The sequence below is a fragment of the Leptosomus discolor genome, chromosome 2, assembly GCF_034619465.1.
Source record: "Leptosomus discolor isolate bLepDis1 chromosome 2, bLepDis1.hap2, whole genome shotgun sequence".
In the NCBI taxonomy this organism is placed as follows: domain Eukaryota; kingdom Metazoa; phylum Chordata; class Aves; order Leptosomiformes; family Leptosomidae; genus Leptosomus; species Leptosomus discolor.
Genome location: NC_141392.1, coordinates 7809586 through 7834204, shown reverse-complemented (window position 1 = coordinate 7834204; position 24619 = coordinate 7809586). Strand labels below are relative to the sequence as shown.

The 24619-nt window shown below is 38.1% G+C and overlaps 1 protein-coding gene across 2 annotated transcripts in view; it reads left to right on the top strand.

The window, feature by feature from the left end:
- PLEKHH2 (pleckstrin homology, MyTH4 and FERM domain containing H2) overlaps nt 1-24619 on the top strand; it is a 57896-nt gene that overhangs the window by 18512 nt on the left and 14765 nt on the right. The window contains exons 3-19 of one of the 2 annotated variants that reach the window (XM_086460576.1): nt 2787-2849; nt 3891-4040; nt 4468-4551; nt 6423-6504; nt 8304-8486; nt 10263-11251; nt 12254-12329; nt 12806-12900; nt 13519-13663; nt 16309-16445; nt 17544-17654; nt 17917-18003; nt 18528-18686; nt 19359-19439; nt 22593-22772; nt 23583-23691; nt 23795-23907. In XM_086460576.1, the coding sequence (XP_086316702.1) occupies nt 2787-2849; nt 3891-4040; nt 4468-4551; nt 6423-6504; nt 8304-8486; nt 10263-11251; nt 12254-12329; nt 12806-12900; nt 13519-13663; nt 16309-16445; nt 17544-17654; nt 17917-18003; nt 18528-18686; nt 19359-19439; nt 22593-22772; nt 23583-23691; nt 23795-23907 (2844 nt within the window). The remainder of the gene's footprint in view (nt 1-2786; nt 2850-3890; nt 4041-4467; nt 4552-6422; nt 6505-8303; nt 8487-10262; nt 11252-12253; nt 12330-12805; nt 12901-13518; nt 13664-16308; nt 16446-17543; nt 17655-17916; nt 18004-18527; nt 18687-19358; nt 19440-22592; nt 22773-23582; nt 23692-23794; nt 23908-24619) is intronic. The other variant, XM_086460578.1, reaches the window with a different exon arrangement.

Here is a 24619-nt window from a genome sequence, read left to right as displayed (position 1 = left end):
TCAGTGATTATTAGATACTGCTTGAGAGACTAGTTGTTTTCAGGTTTAAGCCAAGTTGGAGCTAGCTGAGCTGCAGTGGCAGCTGAGTGGACCTAGAAAGCAACATTTTCAGGTTTTATTTCCATTTATTAAATCTACCAGGTTTCTCATATGACCTTACAGCTGAAATTAATTTTACTTATGGGACAGAGATAAATTGCCAGTTACTGCCATGGCAATCACGTTCATTTACAACTTGTTTGACTGTGAAAACTGATTAACAGCTTGCTACTCATCAACAATGAATTTCACATTACAAATATCTGAAGGAGTTTTCTGTCATAATATTATAGAGTATTAACAATGGTCATTATTGATATAATAGCTGCACTCCTACTTGGTGTAGCATAGTGCTTTTACTGCAGTGCAATGTTAGCTGACTATATATTCAGAAATAACCTCAATTACTGAATCCTCAACTCACTGAAAAAGAAATGTCTTAAGAATTGTATTAAAGTGAGTTTTGTAAACCAAACTTCTGTTTGAATATACAAACAAAAAGACAGACGGAAAGTAACCTTACAATTCAAAATTCTAAAAATTAAACTGAAAGTTAAAATATCAACATGAACTCATATAAATATAAATATGAAATTAAATACATGTGACCAGAGAGGAACAAAGAAGGCTCATCTCCCTGTCCATCTGTCTCGACTGTTAGCACATGAATGACTGGGATGATCGTTTCCTTAGAAGTGTTCTTGCAAAACAACTCATTGAGGACCTGACCATAGCCATGCATATTCCGAAATGTTTGTTGCTTTTGTATCAATGGTGTGTTGGGGAACTATGATGTACACTTTGGGTTTTTGTATTACATGAGAAAGTACTAGAAGGTCAGTCACAGCTTTTTTTATGTTAGTGAAAACTCATTTTCTCCATTTTCAGTTTTTGATTGATAGAAAATGATGACTCTGTGTCCTTGTCTGGATGAGGTGCTAAAAGTACACAAAACTGTTTCATGTGATTGACAACATAATTGGGAAGAGAAAAAAAGAGATGAAGAGTGAAAAAGAAACTGAAAGATGCCAGAAATCAAATCGAGTACAAACAGGACAGAATGAAACTGATTATTTTAAAACCAAACAGTAACCTGGAGAAGGAATAAATGGTTTTCATTTGCATTATTTCTATCATATGCTTTTCTACTGAGTGTCTCAATGTTAATTAGTTGATGTTTCATACTCTCCAGATGAACTGAGGACTTAGCTAGGTGTTTCCTGAGAACCAGCAAGTCCTTAAGTCGTGAAATACCTTATGTACTTTCTAGTGTTATTTCAAACCACAGTTTTGGGGTTTTTTTCAAATAAGTCATAATTGTATTGTTCACTAAAATCAGACGAGAGGTCTTAACAAAATGTAAGCAAAGTCTTTCCTTCTGGCCTTTTCTCTTCCATATTCTTGGAAATGCTTTCAAAATAAATCATGTAAAATGCAGGGGGTTTATGAGGCCCGGGACAGAGGCTGAGCTTATGATTTATTAGGCATCATTATAAAATAACGGATCAGGGTCTCTCACTGCTCAAAGGTGACCTGGACTTCTCCATGTTGTGCTGGTCTCTGTCTTCATCCATACTGTGGCTCTTCACGTTTTTTGCTGTGGAGCACCTGAGTCCACCATCTCCCTTCTGCCACATACCTCCTTCTTCCCCGCAGAGGGTGAAGGAGTGTGGGGCAGGCCTCATAGCACAGTTCCTCCCAAAAGCTAAATTTGTTGACTTCATAAGAATTAGCCAAATTGTATAACGTGCCAAGTACCCTTTACTCTTGTTGGAAGGTGTCATGGTTTAACCCCAGCTAGCAACTAAGCACCACGCAGCTGCTCACTCACTCCTCCCGCCTGCTGGTGGGATGGGGAGGAGAATCAAAAAAAAACGAACAACTGGTGGGTTGAGACAAGAACAGTTTAGTAACTAAAATAAAATAAAGTATAATAATAACAATAACAATAATAATAATAAGTGTAATGAAAAGGAATATAACGGAAAAAGAAATAAAACCCAAGAAAGACAAGTGATGCACAATGCAGTTGCTCACCACCCGCTGACTGATGCCTGAGCAGCGATCCTACCCCCCAGCCACCCCCCTCAGTTACATACTGAGCATGACATCCTAGGGTATGGAATATCCCTTTGGCTAGTTCGGGTCAGCTGTCCTGGCCGTGCTCCCTCCCAGCTTCTTGTGCACCTCCTCGCTGGCAGAGCCTGGGAAACTGAAAAGTCCCTGACTTAGGAAGAGCGCTGCTCAGCAGCAACTAAACCATCAGTGCGTTATCAACATTGTTCTCACACTAAATCCAAAACACAGCACTGAAGCAGCTACAAGGAAGAACATTAACTCTATCCCAGCCGAAACCAGGACAAAGGATATTGAAGGAGCTTAGCACTTTCTAAGACTATGAGCTTACATGAGGAAAGTTTCGGGGCTACTGTCAAAGGAATTCCTGCTCTTGGCAGCAGGGAAAGAAAGCAGTATGTCATACAGCAGGCACAAAGTGATAATATGAGGAAAAGTCGTATTAATTTTTTTTCTGTAGAAGAATCTTAACAATGTTTTAATACGGTCATAATGATGAATTATCTTCCCAGTCCCACACACTGTTTATCCTTTTATTTATTTTTATGCTCCTGCCCACAACCTGTCTTTTCCTTTTTCAAAACAGACCATGAAAATACGTTTCACTGTGATATTTCTTGCTATGGGTAGAAGGCATGGCGATTTTACTGTATATTTTTGTGTACCTACAGATGCAGCAGCTTGAGAAACAAGTTATAGATGCTGACCGTCAAGCAGAGAGAGCTTTTCAGCAGGTATATGTATAAACTGAAAAATAACCCCACTAGCTATGTGCGTGTTACTCTAATGAAGGGAAATTGAGAAAATTGCTATTTTTTTTAAGTATTGCTCAAAAGGGAGACAACAGTTTCTTTTTACATCTATTGATTTGTCTTACCAGAGATGTTCTAACACCTTTCTCTGCTCACTATTCAGTTCAGTTCAATAAAGTCAAAGCTAACAGCACGAAACAAAAATAGATACATGCAATAAGCTTCTTCATTGATGCATCATGAGTCTTTGATATATGATGCACATGGAAACAAAAGGGAGAGGAAACAGTGACCTATTTTAGAAAACCGGTAAGAAAATAAAACAAGGCTATCCAATACAGTCTCTACATAGACATAAATTCTGTGCTGCTGGTTCTTCTTGTAGAAGTTACGTCATCTAAAGAAGGAGATTGTGGCTAAATACTTAACCAAAGTTGCCTTTTGGCTATAATGGCAACTGCAGACATTTTAGGAACTGATCTCTGGTATTCCTTAAAAATCCTTCATATCTTACTGTGAGACAGATAGAAACTGAAAATTGTAAGAATAAAAATGTTCATGTACTAATTTGGAGTTAGTCAACATTCCTGACTAGAAGCCAAGTACTTTTTAGCCATTTTTTAGAATGCTTCTGATAATTTGTTGGGGTTTTTTATGCTGTGCAATCATTTGTTTGTCAAAAAGTTGTTTGTTAAGCCCAACAACAGCTTCCTATACATATATTGCATTCTTCCCATCTTAGTGTGTCTAATAGCTTGTGTGTTACAAACCTAAAAGCCTCTCACTGATACTAACAAAGTCTGTATAAGGTCTGTCAATGTTTTGCCAGTCCTGTTGGTATTAAATGCATAGAGAGACATAACAAACTGTGGAATTTCTTCTCAAATAGGCTTCAGAACTTTGAAGGGTTGTCTTGAACCTTAAGTGTGGAGGCAATTTTAACAGTCCATTTTGTGATTAAATTACCAGCTTTAGCTTGGAGTATTGTGTTTCTTAAAGCCTTATGTTTGACCTTCCAAATAGGTGCAGGTCATGGAAGAAAAATTAAAAGCAGCTAATGTTCAAACGAGCGAATCAGAAACCAGGCTGTATAAGAGATGTCAAGATCTGGAGATCCTGATACAAGATAAAAATGACGTAATACAAAAATTGGAGCAACAACTTGAAGAACAGGTTAGAAATAATGGTGTAACAAAAGATGAGCATCAATTCCATTCTTAATTATACAAAAGGAAAATAAAAATTAAGATCAATAGAGGACAGAAAAGTTTAGCATCATTGCTGTTGTTTGATTGCAGAGGTTCCCATTAGAAGTATGTCGTTTGAATAACGTCTATTCACTTGCAAATTATGCTCTGGCTTCCTTTGAAAGACCGTCTAACTTTTAAGAGGGGAAAGAGTTCTTCCTCTTCACTGTTTCCTCTGAAGAGCTTTTATTTTTCCTAGAGGCAAGAGGAACAGCAGCCTCTGTGAAGGACCTATTCATCACTTTTTAAAAAATCACCATGTATAGCCCAGGAGACTGAATTATGTCTGAAGACACGACTCAGGCAGACTGTAGTACTCTGTGAAAAATACGCTTATGTCAATTTTTTTCCAGAAGCAAATAAGACTGCAAGAAGCAAAAATCATAGAAGAAAAAGCAGCTAAAATAAAAGAATGGGTGACGGTCAAGCTCCATGAGGTATAACTCTTGCTATAATACTTACACAGAAAATGTAATGGTGTGACTGGACAACCCTTAGGCTTTGGGGCTGTTAAAGGGCTTTGTGCCATAGTAAAACAAAATGCTTCCCAGTTTCATTGATCTATATAGTTACTTGCTTGAAAGAGGAAAAATGAAAACTGCAGCACAGAGGGCACAGTATCCATGTCACTTAAATTCTGATGTCTAATTTGGTCAGCTAGTATATCTGAGTCCTCTTTATGGAGAAGGGGCCCAGAACTGCTCTCTGGAAGGTCTACTTATCTCCACTAATTGAGAGAGATTAGCTGGCAAACTGAGCTGGCTCAAGCAGATGCCTAAAGTGTGAATATTCAATCCCCAGAAAGCCGACCAAGTCTGCTGGGGCTGGCAGAAAAAAAGACTCGATCATTTTTTATTTTCCAGTGCCCACAGTACTCTTCATCATGAATAGTTTCCAGGGCACCGGCTCTATTCTCGAAAGAGACCAGTTATTTCCCTTGCTCATCTGCTGTGGTGAGATAACCATGTCTTTGCCCTGCCTAAGGCTGCCAGTTTTGGTGTGCGGATGTGCTTTCTCTTCCTCGTGTGTATAGAATTTAAAGTTGCCCATGAAAATCCTACTCTGTTGTGGTTAACTAGAAATTATACTCACTCCAGTTGAAGAACAATTAAATTACTGTTTTTGAAGTAGGAAACTGGAAGTAACGTTTACTATTAGTCTGCGAGGGGAGTTTTTTAAACTATTTAATAAAAAAGCAATTAAGTTCAGCTAAAATTATCTTGAAAAAGATTGGACAAAATCAAATGTGGCTCAAACTATTTACTTAGTTTGAAACATGGAGAATCTCAAGCTAGTGTCACAGAGGTGGCTAGGTGTCACCCAATGGGAAGTGGAATTGCTGGCTCCCCTCTGTGTGATACAGGATACTCAGATTCAAATCTTCTCTTTGCCTAATTCAGAGCAGGAGTTTGAACCAACATCTTTTACCTCCTGGTAGTGGGCTACAGCAATGGGTTGTTGGGTTTTTGCTTTCTGTAGAAGGTCTTCTGCTCGGTATAAAGTTTTTTGGGACCTATTTTTTTAATCTTTGCTGTGAGATGGTAGGAGGTATTAGCACCATCATTCCTTCTAATTCACAGAATCACAGAATGTTAGGGGTCAGAAGGGACCTTGAAAGATCATCTAGTCCAACCCCCCTGCCAGAGCAGGACCACCTGGAGTAGGTCACACAGGAACGCGTCCAGGCAGGTTTTGAATGTCTCCAGAGAAGGAGACTCCACAGCCTCTCTGGGCAGCCTGTTCCAGGGCTCTGTCACCCTCACAGGGAAAAAGTTTTTCCTTATGTTCATGTGGAACCTCCTGTGCTCCAGCTTGCACCTGTTGTCCCTTGTCCCGTCACTGGCCATCACTGAGAAGAGCCCAGCTCCATCCTCCTGACACTCGCCCTTTATGTATTTATAGACACTGATGAGGTCACCCCTCAGTCTCCTCTTCTCCAAGCTCAAGAGACCCAGCTCCCTCTTGGGTTTGCCAGGTGGCACAAAAGTTGTAATTCTATCCTGCTTTTATTAAAAATGCCAACACATACTTATTTTTTCTTAATTATTAAGGCTTTTTAAAGCAGTCTTGGGTTTGCTTGGTTGGGGGAATGATTTTAACAGAAGTTGAGCAAATAATCATTGCAGGGAATTTCATTGTTCAGAATAAATAAATGCCTAGACAGGCATTAAGAGAAGTAGCAGAGAGGAGCTTACCATTTGAACTAGCTTTATCCTTCGACAGGCAGAAATTCAGAGAAAATCTAAACGATGTAATGACTTTAAAAATTGTTTCACCAATGGATGAGATTACATTTATATGCTTTCAGTTAGAGGTGGAAAATCAGAACCTTCGCTTGATCAACCAAAAGCAAACCAAAGAGATGAAAACAGTACAGTCTAAACTGCAAGGTAAATGTACAAATCTTTTTAAAGCTTCTCTGTATATGGCATACGTCTTTCTATTCCCTATTAATTTGTGCATCCACAAAACTGAAACATTCTGTGAAAAGACAAAGATTTCCGTTAGTATGAATTGACATCAGAATGACTCTACCTAAAGGTGTTAGGCAAGCAATAATATAGTTTTTATTAAAAAGACATGCAGACAAACCACTATGGCTTTTTGTTGGGTGAATGGGTATCTCTGTTATTTAAGAGGTTCTGCAAGTAGTCAGATTTGACTGTATTTATGTCAGATCTTTGCTTTCCCTTCTTTATAGCATAGGTGTTCCTAGTACTGTTAAGAAATAGATGAATGCTAGTTTGCATCTGCTTTTTCTATCAAAAGCTCAGCTGGGAATCAGAATTCTGATCAGATTTTTTTAATTACTACATTTGACTACAGTGATCCAAAACTTTAATTCAGCCACAGTATCACCAGGTTGGTCTCCAAGTGGATATAGTTAATTTAAAAATTGTAAAATGTAAATATGGGAAAGAAGAGTATTCCCTCCAAAGAGCATTATTTTGCATTAATCAAAGACAAATTTTATTTGCCACCATATTGCATATTCACCACCCTTCTTAAGTTTGTTTGAAGGTTCCCACATTCCTCTCCATACTTGGTTGACCTGACAACTTCCTATCATCTGAAAATCTTGTTAGTTTGCTACCTACCTAGCCCTCATTTCTTGATAACATCTCATGTATATATGTACAAACACAGACATTTAGCCATGTGTGTATATAGATCGGTGTGTGTGTACACGTAATATGCATAATATATGAAAAAAATATTTACAAAATACATGCATACACAATATTAAGCTTTTAAACTAAGATGCACCTCTCTGTTAGTAAGGAAACTGGACTGTTTGTTTCTTTTCTATTTTTTGATGGGTAGCAATTATATATGCTTCAGCACTTAACAGCTTTAGACAATCTTCCTCTGAGAGGTCTATTCAAAGGTGTTTTGAGTCACTAAGAATTTGTCAGGTGGTTTTCCACAAACATTTAACTGATAGGCTCAAAAATATTAAGAAATTGATTACCATTTGTACTGTCCATGCTGGTAACAGGCTTTAAATTGTGATCATTTGGTATGGTTTTAACCAGTTTACAGGTATGGATAAGGGCCTTTTGTTCCTGGACCTGCCCAGAATTTTTTATAAACAGGGATGGACAGCATTGTTTCATATCAGTTTCTGGCAGAATAGCTAACCCGAAGGAACAGATTTCATATTCTGGAGGCAGTTAATCATTTTATGCTTTCACCTCCTATTCAAGTCCTCCATATAGACCTTCTAAGCCTGGTAATTTACTCCTTTATGTTTTCTGTAGCACCAATTACAGACTCTTTTAGTATTTTTTTCTGAAGGGAGGGCCACCACGTGTTTTAATACTGTTGTTCTACAGTCTTTCCCATATTATATATCCTACACCAATCCATAGGTTTAATTTCAGCCACAGCAGAATCAAATCAGGTAGTTCACTAGGTTTTTCATTCTGTACCAAGTGCATGTTTTATATTGCTGTGTAATTGTTCTTTCTATACTAAAAAATCAGTATTTAAGAACTACAAGTGTAGCTCTGGGTTTCTTTTTATAAGGGGAGGTAGATTTTTATTCCTGTAATAAATTTTTTATTGTCTTTTTGCTAAATTTTAGTTACCTTAAAAAAATGCCAACTTCACACTGCAGAGTAAAGAGACCAGCAGCATAGCTTGCTGTATCCTATTAACACAAGATTTCTGAATTACTGTTCTTCAGAAGCTACAGGCAAGAAATCCGTTACTTCAGCACAAAAACCTGGAGAGTGTCAGCGACTAAGCAGTTTGACTTTTGGATGCTTTTCAAATAGAGCAAGAAGTCCTCAACCATCTCCTAAGTTTGAAGAAATAAGCAAGTCTTCATCTAAAGAGTCAGACTACACTGAAGGCAAAAACATGCTAGGTACTAGTCACCAATACTGCCATTTTATTCTGACGGGGGTGGAGAAGTAAAATTGACAACAATGTCAGTGTATCCAAACCAGCTGTTTTCAAAGTACATGGCAGTACCCTCTCCCTCTTTAATGCCTGTCTCTATTACTAGGAAGCAATCCTATTGAGCACTAGAGTCTCCACAAAACCACTAATACAGTTCGGCAGCTTACAGTGGCTGATGGGTGCTTTGGCTGCAAAGGAAAGAACTTGTTGTGGCCCAGGTTTGCTCCCCAGTAGCATCAGGACTTGAAGGCTGCTGGTCCCCCAGGGAGGGCTGTTATGTTTTTATGCCTGTGTAGAGTCTCACCTAAGTCCTGTTCTTGTATATTTTACCTATGCTACCAGTGGTGTCCCAGTGTTAGTTTTGTGCCCTAACTCAATAAGATCAACTCAGTAATCTTTCATTAGTATGATCAAGGTCAGAAAAACCAGAAGAGGGTCTCAGGCATCTTTTCACACCATTGTTTCCTATCCGAAGAAGGAGAAAGCTCCCGGATCAGTTCATACAATTTCCCCAACAAGCCCCCAAGTCTGGTAATACCAGCAAATTGGCGTGCTGTTGTGCGATTATAAGCATAAGCAAGTCCAGTGCAGTTTGCTACTTCACTTGAGCAAGGAAAAGCTCAGGAAAGAGACTGTTGCTCTGGGCCTTCATCTGAGTCCCACAGTACTATTTATGACCTCTGCATTTTCTCCACAGTTAATCACTGTACCCAAAATTGCAAGTTGAGGTCTGTAGGAAATCAGAAACTGAAATAGAGTCTATTAATATTTTGTATATTTATATTACACCAAGTTCATTATAAAGGTGGGCATGTATTAGTATTTCCATTTTTATAGATGAGGGAATTGAAGTAAGAATCTTCTTTTCAACGGAAAGGAGAAGAAATAGAACCGTAAGCTTGCCTAGATGGAAACAGATCAACTTTTGTCACTTCATTACTTTAATGTGGACTAAATTAAAATCTTTGGCTAATCCAATCCACTCTAACTCCATAAAGCTATATAACATTCACTTTCCCAAGCGTCTGTGTAGAAAAGCCCTAGTTCTTGCATCTGTTTTAACTCAGGGGGAGCATGTTGGCTTCACTGACATGCTGCAAGCTATAGCTCTCTCTTCCAAAACCAGGCAAAAGTGAACAGCAGAAGCAAAGCTTTTTTTAATACAGCATCTCTCCTTAAACATTTTTCATGAGCTTCTCTTGTCTATCTTAAGCATTTGCCACTGGGAATAAAATAATAGCTTGCAGAAGAAATTTCTGTGTACAAACACTGTAGAAATGCTCAGAATACTTGATTTGTTAATGTAAATCTTTTCTGACAAGCTTTTCTTAAATGTTAATTTTCCTTAGATTTAATAAAGCAGCTAAATTTATATGCCCTCTTAAGTCTTTGGCATTTATTGGGTTTTGGGGGGCTGTGTGTTTGTTTTCATACATATGTGGTTTACTTTAAAATATGGCTCCACTTTGCTTATCTTTACATTTATTGCCATTTTTAGTTTGGCTAGAACTTAGAATAATATCTGTTACAGTTTTTTGGCAAACATCACTGCAACTTCAGTTGCATTCAAAAATTGATAATATTTTTCTTAAGGCTTCTTATTTACAGTATTAAAAAACTTAAATGTGCTTATGCATGTGAAATTATTGCCTACTTACTATTTGCAGACATGAGGACAAAATTGTTTAGCAGTCAAGTTTGCTAAAGTAATTTTCTCGTGCTCATTTTATTTCTTCTCTAGAGAAGGATATCCTGGAAACTACCTTTGCTGGTCCTGCACACGAGACCAGTAAAGGTCAGAAGTCGTTGCAACAAAGTTCCTCTGGATCAGAGCAGAATAAAACTGTGAGAACAAGCTGTTCATCCAAAGATATAGACAGCGACATGTCAAAGAACTCCTGCACTACTGGGAGTGACTGGAGCTCAGATGAGGATGGAGGAGACAATAAAGAACTGAAATCCAGGTATGCATCGACTCTTTCAAGCCACACATCTGAAGAGAATGCAAGGTACAGTAGAGTGGGAAGTGAAATGTATTTGACAGCATCTGATGACAGTAGTTCTCTCTTTGAAGAAGAGAGTTTTGGTGTTCAGAGGACTCAGCACAAGAAGTTATACTCCTGGCAGCAAGGGTCCCAAAGAAAAGGCCAGAACAATCCAAGTGGGAAGTGCAACTCTGACTTCACAAGTAAAAAGAAAGACCAAGATAGTTCTTCAGATGAACTGAATAAGAAATTTCAGTCTCAGAGGCTAGATTATTCATCCTCATCCAGTGAGGCAAATACCCCAAGTCCAATTTTAACTCCTGCTCTGACACCCAAACACCCAATTCTAGCACCTTCTGCAGCTTCTCAATGCACAACACCATCAGATTCTGCCTCAAATTTGCCACCTCCAAAGTTACGCAGTCCTAATGTGTTTAGTATAAATTCAGCATTAGCCAAGAAACATCTAAGCCAGCCCCAGCTGAGTTCTGACAGAATGTTTGGTAGAAATAGAAATGCCATAAGCATGATACGTCCATGGAGACCCCAGGAAACAGACATTGATCTGGTGGATGGAGAGGATACTGATATTTTAGAGAAAATGGAGACTGGCTGTGATGACAGAGTGTTTACGTATGACTGCACTGAAGCACAAAATGCTGAAGCCCAGGAACCCTGTGATACAACAAAAAAGGGTGCTAGCAACAAACCTCCTACCCCTCCATTACATCGATTTCCTTCCTGGGTAAGTGTAATTATACATATTTTTCCTGCTGGTGAAACTAACTTATTTTCATGCCTCTATCTACCTTTCTTAGTCTGTGATGACAAGACAGGACGTTACCTTAATTGGAACTAAGACAACAAACTCAGAAGCAAGTTTGATTTGAAGCAGCACAGTATTTCTGCCGTTGAAAAACATAGTCACTATTTTTGTAGATAAGACCAATTTTTTTCATGTCACATCTAAGTTACATACGTCCTTCTGAGTGTATCAAAGGAGGTAGTGCTCACGACTGCATTTATTTATTCATCTTAACACCAACAGAGCCTAAGAGTGCTGGTGTCAATCCTTTGCTATAACCATTATACCACTCACAATCTAGGCAATTAAATTGACAGAAGACAACTACAGATTACAGAAGTTATTGATCACATTTCCAAGTAAAATTTTAAAGCCATCAATCAGGGAATTAAAATAAGATACTAATATGTCTTACACAAAATCCAAAATTAACTGTGACAAGACTCACTGATTCTGCAGTTCCACAGTCAAGAAATTTATTAGTGATTCAGAGATGAATAATGCATTAATGTAACAGCTTCTCTACGTATATACTTTAGTGCATATTTTTTTCATTATAGATTTTCCTATTGTGGCCTTTTAACACAAAACAGTTGAAAAGTTGCCTCCTAATGGCATATCTCTGTCCTTAACACACAATCTTCCATTAAAAAATATTCTCGCTATAGCTTCTTTGGCCCCTGATAATAGTATTTTTAAAAATAAGTTACCTATAGGGCAAGGACTGTGTGAAGAAAGGTTGAAACAGACTATCGATATGATGGGTATGGCATATAAAGCAAGGATGCATTTTTCAGCTTCTACTGATGATGCCATTTTATCAACCATTTTATCACATTGTTGCACTAAGACAAAGACTAGGAGGCTATGGGGAGGCTAAGCAGAAGAAAAGTAATTGTTGTGTTTTAATTATCTGCCATCAAATCTATTCTGCTTGTATAGGAAAGCAGAATTTATGCTGTAGCCAAATCTGGTTTAAGGATGTCTGAAGCTTTCACCGTGGAATCTCTTAATAAAAGTAAGTGGTTTCATTGTCTCATCAACAAAAATTCTCCTCTTATGGTGATTTGTAAGCAAGGACCAAGTGTCCCATGTTCCTTTAAGATATTTTTATGAAGATTTAGTTATCTTCTATTTAAAAAGTATAAGATGATTGGTTATCTTTCCATCATCTTCTCTTACCTTGCCTCTCGACTTTGTGCTGAATTTGTACTTTGTTCACTCCAGTTTTCTTTGTAATTCATTTTGAAGATTCTATAGCAGGTACCAAGGTAAGAGATTATACTCCCAATTTAAAAAGGGTTAGTGATTACAATGTGTTTATACTCCTTAAAACCATTGTAAATGTCAAAAAGCTATAAATCTCACATCCAAAACAGTTCAGGAGTTAGTTTGCTTTTTATAGCAGTTATACAATGCAAAAAATTACATTTCCATTTTGTTAATTGAGGGGTAAATTAGGAAGGTAATTTATAAAATATGTTGCTTTTTTAGGTGCTGTTTCACTACCTTCATACTCCATATCCGGACTATATACATCTCTGATATATAAGAACATGACCACTCCTGTCTACACCACTTTGAAAGGGGTAACTGTTTTACTGTTCAAAGAAAATTTTTAAATACCAGGAACTTGCTGTTTCACATTTGATGCTACCGTGCCAAATATGTCATAAAATGATGTTTAGAGATCACAGAATCCCAGAAGTAATGGAAATGTCAAACAGCTGGAAAAAAAATTACTGCTGCTTATAAAATGTTACTAGCCCAGGTCAGTTCTTCTTAGGTTCCTTGCTGGTTTTTGCCAAAGGCTTGTTAATTATTAAACAGAGCCACATGGTGTTCAATGCCATCATTAAAAGTGTGCGTATGCGTAGATACGTCTTTGTGTCAGTGCCAAAGCTGTTTATAGTCAGAGAGTCACCAGTTACTAATCACAGCATTGTTTGTTTTCTGGCAGCCTTTTGTGATTTGGAAAGACCCATGCCTTGAGCTACCTCAGATTTCTGTTTTAAAGTGTGGGGGTGGCTGAGTATACAGAGGGCAGAGGGAATTCGGTTTTATGTTAGTATTTGTGTGCCAAAACTCAGCACCCAAGTAAGAACAGCTTTGAATGTGTGAAGCCAGCAGAGTTCTGCCACAGTACGAAGGAAATGACTGATACCCTTTATGCAAGGTACCGAAGAACGTTGTGTTAATTTCTGCAGAAAGCAACGCAAATAAGCAACAGCCCATTTATAGATGAGTCGTCAGGATCTGAGGAAGAGGACAGCTCTCGGTCCAGCTCAAGGACTTCTGAGTCTGATTCTCGAAGCAGAAGTGGTCCGGGTAGTCCTCGGGCTATGAAACGAGGTAGGCAAAAACCCTAAGAGTAACTTCTGGCAAGTTTGGAAAACTGGGCAGTTTACATGATCTGCTTAGAAATGGACTTCTTCCTTAGACAGCATGGACATCTTAAATCTAGTCTTTTATCTCAGCTATCAAAGCATAGATCTATTATTCAAGCAGGGGAGGGGACTGTTATAGATGGCTTTCTTTTATTGCTGTTATTATAGATGTCTTTTTAAGGCATTAATCTAGTAGCTGGCTGTAGCCATGAGGGAAAAGTGACTTGTACATGTAAAGCAAGAATCTCCATTTTATCTCTGCACTGTCATGCCAAGGACTTCCTTTGATCTTTAGCTGTAGGTAGGTAAAAATGATGTAGAAAAAAGTAATTGCCATCAGAAAAAAAAACCCACATATACAATTTTATAAAACAAAGTAACAGTTTCATGTGATCAGAAAGCAGGTGGAAAGGTTCCCTCAACAGAGTATTTGGTTCTTGTCATCTTGTCCAATAAAGGACTTATTTAATTTTTACAGTGATTGTCTCAAGGTCTTGTACAAAGATTTAGTTGAAACACTTGAATCCAGTAATGTTCTGTCTTTTGTGGAAGCCAAATCTCATAGCTCTAGGTAAACACACATAATTCTGTGTGTTTTCCATCTGCAGAATGAAAAGAATATGCTTCATTAACATTGAAAGATATAATGAGAGACTTGAGTTGATCAGCCTGGAGAAGGCTCTGTGGAGACCTAATGGCAGCCTTCCAGTACTTCAAGGGGGCCTGCAGGAAAGGGGGGGGACGGACGACACTCTTAATCAGGGCGTGTGGTGATAGGACGAGGGGTAACAGTTTCAAACTGAAAGAGGGGAGATTTAGATTAGACGTTAGGAGGAAGTTCTTTCCTGTGAGGGTGGTGAGGCACTGGCACAGGCTGCCCAGAGAAGCTGTGGCTGCCCCCTCCCTGGCAGTGTTCAAGGCCAGGTTGGATGGGGCTTGGAGCAACCTAGTCTGGTGGGAGGTGTCCCTGCCCATGGTGGGGGGGTTGGAACTGGATGGTCTTTAAGGTCCCTTCCAACCCAAACCATTCTGTGATTCTATGAATGCTTCCTTATCAGGTGACAGTATCAGTGTAATATCCCGGGGAGTATTTCTTCACTGAGTAAACCAAGGGAGACTAAAACCCAAGATCCCAGTGAGGCCAAGCATTAAGTTCGTTCCTTATACATTGCTTTAGAACGGCAAAATAGCATTATTCAGTAGTCTCTGTTATACATGTTAAAATCCCAGTTAGCAGGAGCTCCATTCAGCCACACATGAGGAAGCAGATAGAGCCACTTGTCCGCTAGCAGTTTTCCAGTGCCAGCCACACGTGGCGTCAAGTCCTGCTTCCAGGGATGGTTATAGTTTTGCCACATTAGTGTGAAAAGGACCCATAGTTCCTGCTTCCCAGCAGCTCCATCTTGCTGAGCAAGAACCAGTGCAGTGGCTGCAGACGCAGCTCATGTTATGTGCTTGCACAACAGGAAGGGTAAATTAGCTAATTTAATAGCTGGTTTCACGTCCAATTTATATCCGTGTCTGTAAAATGGAACCATACCTTTTCTTCGTGCTTTCTTCTCATAAAATAGTCCTTGCATTGTTTCATGCATGGAAACCTTTCTTAACCACAAAACACATGTGTACATATCTTTGTTGAGATCACATTGTTTAAAAATCTAGGTAATCACCGATTTCACTAGGCACATAATCAGCTTGCTGCATATTTGTTATTAAAGATCCTACATGAGAAGAACCCACTCTGAAAGCCTAGGTGGCTTACCAAAGCAATAAATAAGAAAAGCTTTTTTTTTTTTTCAAATAGAATTGGCAAGAGTTTGGAAATTAATGAAACAAAGGGAACAAGGAATCCTCATTTCAATCTTAGAGAGTAACCTTTCAGAGCAGAACATGAGTCCTTACAAAAGGACATGTGCACATGTTGGAAAATAATTATTTCTATGATGAATAAGGGAAGAGTTTGAATTTTTATTGCTAATTCACTAGAATTGAAAACAGGTTGCATTTTTTTTTTTCAGGATTAAAGCTAATAAACTCTAAAAAAAATCCTGAAATCTGGAATTCAGATTTTTAGAAAACCTCAGTATAAAAATTCATACTAACTGCAAAATAAAGACAGTCACCTACAGCTTCAACCTACAGCAGATCTTGAGCATAGCTTCTTAGTACACAAGCAGCTGCATGAGAAAGCCAGATACTAGAGCAAATGATAGAAAGGGGAAGGGGAAAGTTGCTTGGTTTAATTAAAGATCCTGTATTAATTTTGTAGAGAATGAGTATGATGCATGGCACTAACTCCCTCCTTAAAAAAGCTGTAGTAATATATCTGAAGATAAGATAAAATATAGAAGGCATTTATTTGTTGTTTCCTTCACAAGTGTCTTAAACTCTGTTTAATTATGAGGAAAATGGGATTCAGGTATTAGCGCTGTGCTAATGGTTCGATGTGCTGATATTTTTAAAAATGCTTGGTTCCTGGTGGATTTATGCTGATACTTGTGTTTGCCTGCAGATCCTACTCAGATATTCTTTCTGCATGGATATTCTGATCTCATTTGTTTCTAATGCAATGAAAAAATACACAGAAACATCTTTCTTCTTTTAACACAGGTGTGTCTCTGTCTTCTGTGACCTCAGAAAGTGACTATGCTATTCCTCCAGATGCATACTCAGTAGATACGGACTATTCAGAGCCAGAGCAGAAACTTCCTAAGACCTCTTCCTCATCTAGTGATAATGGAAAAAATGTGAGTACTGAAGTACTATGAAGAAGCGTACCTGGGGTGCTGTGTGGATATTTACGTTCAAAGACTGCTACCAAATCTCTGTATTCAGTCTTACTGACTCACAGACTTCCTTATAAGTACACATAGCAAAATACACCAACAATAAGTTAGCCATATAAGAGTATAATGATTGAAGGAAAGTGGAGGATAATTGTGAGCTTTCCATATATTGAATGGAAATAGACAACTCCAGAAGACAATTCAAAGTACTTAAGATTTTCCTTTCTTGGAACCAGATCTGGTGTCAGATTGCATATGAAATACTAAAATCAGCTTAAAATTACTATTTGAATTTTCAGGGAAATAGAAGAGCATTCCACTGAAGGAGCTGGAGGCATCAGTAGCAATCTACGTGCACTAATACGTTTCTATAGTTTCCTCATACAGGGAAAATTTTACACAGCAGAGAAACCATAAATAGAGCAACATGCGAGGATAGGTCAAAGAAACCAAACCATTACGGGGTACTGGTCTGTCTCTGGGAGTTTTTTAATGGCCTGTGTTAGTAGGTAGTGTCCTAACATGCAAGCGGATTGACTGCCTGGTGATGAAGATAATTTATTTTAAGCTTTCTTCACAGAGCAAAACTGTGAACTCTGCTCTACAGGTGTACAGACTAGAAGTATGTCTGGGTGGAGCTCTGAATAACAGTGCTCTGTATCTGGTCTGTAAGTTAGGCCCTGAAGTTGGGAAAAAATATGTATTTACACTGTATTCATTTTGCTCCTTGTTTAATATAAACAATTAGAAAGTAAATCAGGAATCATCATACCCTTCATTTTTTTGTATAGTTCTGGGCAAATCACTTACTCTCCTTCATGCACTATAACTGTAAGTAGGGATATTAGTTAGTTATCCCACATGCATTGCATTTGTCTCAACTGATGCTTATAAAAACTTTGTTGTTGGACTAAAAGTCTCATCAAATACTGTAATTATGATTTAGCATGCTTTTAACTCATTAAAATAGCTCTCTGTGTGTGTATTTATACATATCTGTGAGGTGTATATGTATATATGTGTACCTAATGACTTTTTATCTAACTTCTAAATGATCAGGAACCTTTGGAAAAATCTGGGTATCTGTTAAAAATGGGTGGTAAAGTAAAGACCTGGAAACGACGGTGGTTTGTGCTTAAAGGCGGCGAATTACTGTACTACAAATCTCCAGTAAGTATCTGTAACTTATCTGCTATTTAATCTTAGATTGTTTTTACTGAGGATGTAGGGCTGCTAGAAGGAAAAGAAATGCATTCCTGGTGTGTGAGCTGTTAGAGAGTGATTCAGGACTCAGTTCCTCAAGAGGCAGACAAGGTACTCAATGTCTAACTAGGAGGTATTTATCAAGATTAATGTTTAAATCAGTTCTCTAATTATTTATAGCTATTTGTTAGTAGATTTTAAATACTCTTTTTCCATTCTTTCCAAACAGAGTGATGTCATTCGAAAACCTCAAGGTCAAATTGAGCTAAATGCATCTAGCCACATTGAAAGGGGTGATGGAAAACAAACAATTCAGGTGTGTGCTTTTCTCATCTGTGTTTCAGCGGGTATTTATTCCCTCTATCCTCAAAACCACCCCCTTGTTCCAGTCCCTACTGCACTAGAAGTCCAAGTGTGGACTTGAAATTAATCAGTGCCCTTCATTTGAAACCAAGGAATCATTTCAGTTACAGAAACTATAAAAAAGCCTACATGTAGCCTTGTTTATATTGCTGCAAAGGTCAGATATAGGCACATATGAAATATAAATAAAGAGAGTAGTCTTGGGGCCAGCCATTTGTGTTGGGAGAAGTTGTTTGTCTGAAAGGAGATAAATTGAGTTTTCTCAGCTCTTCTCTCCTGAAATTTTCAGATAAAGCCTTAGAAAGGGTCTGTCTGCTCTGCCTGGCCACAGAATGTTTTATTAATAAAAAGTACTTCAGGGAAAATAAACCCCTCAAAGCTGCGAAACTACATTGGGTAGTGTATGTCACAAGCCCCACACCATGGGGTCGAATGTATCATGTTCTTCAAGCTCAAGACTCTTCTGTTACTACATAGCTGACCACAGAAAAACGGACATACTACCTGACTGCAGATTCTCCCAACATCTTAGAAGAATGGATCAAAGTACTACAGAATGTTCTTAAAATACAGGCTGCCAGCCCACTTTTCATACAGCCCGAAATCAAGCCAACCATGAAAGGACTACTTACAAAGGTACTTTTCTTCCCCCAGTCTGCATTATTCCATATTTCTTAAGAATAGTATCTAGATGAAAATGGCTCTACAGTAAAATAAATACAAACAAAACAGACAGGTATTTGCTTTCCCAGTACTTTACAATGCGAACAATCCAGATGGACTACCAACTCACCTACTTTGGCCAGTATTTTTCTTCTGGTTGTTTGATTTGATTGAGTTTTTCTTTTTGTCTTTTTAATTCATTAGTTCCTGCTGAGTTCTCTATTTGCACTTCAGTGGTATCCTAGTTCAGCATATGTTTCAGTAGCTAATTGGCCTACGTTATTTCAGTGGAGTGCTCTCTTTTTCTACATTACTCCCTGGGACAGATTATGTCAAGATAATAAGAACACTGTACAAAAAGGAATTTTTCTCTTTTAATTCTTCCATTTCCGTAGCTTCCACTAATTTAGGCCTGATCCAAAGCCAAATGAAAAACTCACACTGGCCTTACTAGGCTTTAGATGAACATCTGATGCATTAATTCTTATGCCCTTAAATGAGTTATGCAGTTTTAATTATTTGGGTAGTAAGTGGAAAGGAATTTGAACCCAGGCATTTACTCTCAACAGCACCGAAGTACAGCAATAGTAAAATGTAGTCTGTATTTCTCTGACTGAGCTTGTTCCTAATGTTCTGTAATTTCAGGTGAAACATGGATATTCCAAAAGAGTTTGGTGTACCCTAGTTGGAAAAATTCTGTATTATTTCCGTAATCAGGAAGACAAGGTAGGTCCCTTATGTGTTTCCTCAGTGAATGGAAGATAACTTACTGAAGTAGACTTTAAACAGTACGTTACAGCTTTATTAAGGTATAGTTGGCCTGGGTAGTATATGCCCCTTTTATCCTGATTATTGAACATTTAGACTTCACAGATTGTCAACCTGGAAGGTTCCGACCTAACAGACAGTAATCCAGGGCACGCCCATTGGTCTCCTTCTGCTACGGGACATGATATACATTCTGCATCTTCTTATCCCTAGCCGAAGGGGGACAGTTCACGTCTCCCTTTCCGACAGGCATGAGACTCATCAGAAAAGACCTGTCTGTCCTTGACTTCTGGAAGCTCACCCTTTCTAATGCATGCTTGCAGTAGGCAGTGACAGCAAGTTTCAAGAAATTAAATGTTCTTTTTATCCCTCAATTGACTTCCGAATCCCGTTCTTTGGTATGTCACTGTACCTCCTCAGTGCTGCAAGAATGGGGAAAAAAAAAGCCTAGCAGGGTGCAGAGTTTGCTGCTTTGCAGATGTGTGTCTGTGGAGGGGATATTTTCTCATTCCCCACTAGGATTACGGAAAAGGAACTCACTGTCTACAACTGCTTAGGTGGACGCAAATGGAGATGGAGGACAGCAAAAGAAAGGGATGAGAAAGTTGTTTCTAAAACCTAGGGAGAACACTGTTTGAGGAAGAAAAGGAAGAAATGTGATCCAGTCAGCTTTAAGTTAACCTCCCAGCATCACATAACCTGTAGGACACAAGGAGCTAAGGAAGAGCAAGACCTGGCTCTTCCGTATTGGGCCTGACCTTTAGTTCTCTACCCACACTTCTGAATATTGTTGGTCCTAATATTTCCAGTCATATTTACCTACAGAGACAGGACAAAGGACGCTTCTTAGTCATACTTTTCACCTGTCCTTTTGCTCCCAAGGCATTGTATTCTGTCATCAAGAAACATCTTTTTAATGGAGGTGAGTCAGGAACAAGATTTTGGAAACTTCTACAAGAATTCTTGTTAATACTGCTGAGGTTATGAGAATTTGGTTAATAGCCTTATTACCTAGCTCTACCAAAACCACTGCTAACACTCGACAAAATGGTAACAGTCCACCGAGCCATTATAACCAACAGTTAAAAAACAGTACAGAAAATCTCATTTGTTAGTTCTAATCTAACCAAATAATCACACCGGACCCAGTAACCTTTAGTCTTTGTATAAAGCTAGTTATTCCCTTTGTTATCCTTTCCTTTTTTAGCCATTTTTAAACATTCAACTACACCTTATTTCTACAATTATATGAATAAGATAGCGGTAACCATCCATCAAAACATTTTATTGTAATTACTCTTTTAAAAAGTGTAATACAGGGCTGGGGAATCAAATGACTAGAGTATTAATCTCTAGCTCGTCTTACAAGCATTAAAATTAACTTTCATTTTCTCTTATGAATAAATTTCTGTGTTTTTCTGTGAATTTACACTTTTTTTACTGCTGAAGATTTTGGGGTTTCAGTATGCCCTTTAGAAGGATATAAAGATTTTGCTGGATTCTTGTGAACATTTCCCTCACATTTCAAACAAGTTTTGCTGCCCTTTTAAAGCAAAATTGAAACTAATTTGCTAGCTTGTAATAGAAAAAGAATTTAGCTTTTGTAAGCAGAATACGTATGGAAAGTTTTCCAAAGCTAGTCAATTTCTAATGTTCAAGAATTTGCTAATTAAAAACATTTGCTGTAGCTGAATGTGTCTGTGCGGAAACAAATTACACAATCTGTAGTGGTTAATACAGTAACGGAGTCCATTTAAGTGGCCTCCTTTCAAAGTGGAATTCAAATTAAAAAATCATCCAACAGTGTTTTAGTTAAACTTAGTCAATCAATCAGGCTTGACTATTTGTATGTGAAATGGCATCTCTTGGTTCTTAGAATCTTACCTTGTTCAAAAAGTGGAATGCTTCAGAAGCACCACAGAAAATACAAATCACCACATGCATCTTTAATCCTTGCTAGTGAGAGCACTGGAATAAACAGCCTCCACTATGTGATATTTTCTTTAAAGTGATTAACAGGTTACTTTATCAAATCACTATTGAAGAAGCCTGCCCTATATTCAGTCAAACTTGCCAGCTACTCTCCAGTATGGTATTTTCAGTTTCTAAACAGTATTATCAAGAAGCCTCATCTGCTTTTCACTAGTGTTGGTATTTCAAGACAACTTACTTCAGGCTTACACTTGAATGTGGCACAAATAAGACGCTAGTTATTGTAGCGCCCGGCTATCATTTTACCAAAGGGAAACCAACATCCCTCTCTTTCTGCTGAATCACTAAAGCCTTGCTGGACATCACAAACAACATAGAAACAGTAGCCAAGGCTTCTTCACTACAGCATTAAATAACACTCCTGAACATCCTGATGTCTGAACAGCTAAAGAGTGAGCAGTGGTGTTGTGGGAAGGAGGGGAGCTTTGCATAAAATAGCCAGTAAGGACTGCCATCCTCTGCCACTCCTATCAGCCGCTTGTGGAGACTGCATGCTGTATTTGTGTTCGTCGTGGCTTCCTGTTGATAATGACTATGAAGTAATTGCTTCGGTGACAATTGCCTTTTGAATAGCTTTTCATATAAAATATTTCCCGATAAATGATCATAACTACACATAACTTAAGACACAAGCACTTTGATCTATCAGGGTGGAGAGTGAAACCAACTGAGAAGGTCTACCACAGAAAAATTTACCTTTTGAATTTATAGCATGAACAAAATAGATACGTCAACAACACACTGCTGTCCTCTGAAATAACAAGGTTATAATTAAAGTTCTAGGTTTGGCCCAGGGGGAATTTTTGCTTGGAACCAGGTCTGGAAACTCTGAAGAATTACTTCTCTCACCCTAACAGACATTTATTGCATTAACTAGATAGAGAAGCAGACCTGGAAAAGAATTTTTGAAAATCTCACTTTTAGACTTTGGCAGATATTCTGCTTCTGCTGTCTGCAACAGCTGGCTTATCTGACATTCCCTGGCAGCACTGAAATAAGTACAAATGGATATTGATGGTAGTTCATGTTTTTCTTTCTATTTGTAGAATAAGAAATATAAAATCAGCGTGCACTGAAGCAAATATTTGCTCTCTCACCATTTCTGATATTTACTTTTAGTTTCCTCTTGGTCAAATCAAGCTTTTTGAGGCAAAGGTTGAAGAAGTTGATAGATCATGCGATTCTGATGAAGATTATGAGGCTAGTGGTCGCAGTTTATTATCAACACATTACACTGTTGTAATCCACCCCAAAGATCAAGGACCCACTTATCTTCTTATAGGATCCAAACACGAGAAGGTAATAAAAGGACTTTTTTATGAGTTTCAGTAACACATCTGTGAGTATGGTGCTATGATATGAGTATTTCTTCAAGAGGAGGAGGAGGAGGGAGGACTACAAGTCATCTGGCTTGTAGTTTGATGTAATAAGCAAGGAGAAGGTCCTGCTTCATTAACATCGATCAGAGTTTGTCTGTGAACCAGTGCTACCATAGGTAATCCTTTTCTAAACAGACAAAAATATACAGGCTTGCTTACACAAGGAGATGGTGCAGAATATGAAATGTGCTGTAATTGGAGAATTTTGCTGACATTACACTAACTTGTAGACAGACCCATTTCCCTTCCCGAGAGGTTTTTGGGATACTCTTACCCATTTTCACTGATGAGACTAACAGTAGGGAAGACTGCCCGAGTGAAGTGAAGGAGAAATGAGAGCTATGGTTAAAACCATTATTATTGTTGCTTTGTTGTTCTCAAGTAATCTTGTAGACCTTGTTTTGCTTTCTGGCCTTATCCCCAGGTTAGCAGGGTCTGGCAGTGATAAAAAGGCACTTAAGTTAGCTTTCTGAAGAGGAAAGGAAGAATGCCCTGATAATTAGCCATTATTTCTGAGGGTAAAAGACTTCTGAAGAGAGAGCCCTGTCCAATCTTCCTTGCTTAATATTTGTAACATAGAGAGCATGAATACAGGTGTATTCAAACAAAGACAAACTCCTTTGGGATTCAACAGGAGTGCATGGTAGTGTTTCAAGTTGAGAGCAAAAATTCTGATGAAGTGGTTCCTTCCAACACAGAAGGAGTGAGCTGCTACGTTTTTCTGCTTTAGGACACGTGGCTTTATCATCTGACAGTTGCAGCTGGAAGTACGAGTGTAAATGTTGGATCTGAGTTTGAACAACTTATTTGCAAATTATTAAATATTGAAGGTGACACCAGTAAGTTTGGTTTTGTTTCAACATACTAATCTTCTGATATTTATTTACTGAATGTACTTATGAACTGAATTAATTGCAAAGTCTATATATTTTATCCGCTTAGCTTCTCAGATTTGGAGACATCCTACTCTTTGCCACAGCAAAGAAGGAATTGCTTCCCCTCTTACAACGTTGCCATCAGAAGCCTTGCAAACTGAAGCAATTAAATTGTTTAAGGTAAAACCCTAGCAGATGCAGTTTTTATTAACTAACTTGCTATTTTAGCTAAAGAATGGCCATTAGTTGGCTTACTAGAGATGTTCAACATCTTTACTCTTATCTTCCACGCAGGTAACTAATGGACAGGAGCAAAATGCCCCCATATTATCTCACTATGGACTATCACTTCCAATGTAAAGAGATCCCTTTTAGTTGTGAGGGAGCAGTTTAGGCTTCAACTTTTGGCCTGTCTACTGAGGTTATTGATAAGGTGCAAGTTAGTAGAAAAACCCACAGCCCTCATGGATGATAGTAACTTTATCATGAAGTTCATAAGCCCCAGAGAACCTAACAGCATGGATGGATCTCTATTCAGAGAACTGTATCTGAAATACTATTTTTTCCGTTAGATTTCAGGAAGAACAAATGGTAGGCGAAAGTTTTGTGGTAGATATATTTACATCAGCTACAAGACATTTTAAAAATTGGAAGAAAAGCAAAGCAAATTTCAGTTTAAGCAAGTCAGGGATTATTTCATATGGAGATAGAGGGCAGAGATTCTACTGCTCTTTTTAATAAAAAGAAAATCTTTTCTTCATATGGAGTAGCTATTCTTAAAACACTGATTGGGTATTCTAGTAATATAAATAGAGAAAATATTATGGAGTAAAATTACTGAAAGTATTTCATAATGGTTCTTTGAATTAACTTCCAAAGATTTTCATACACC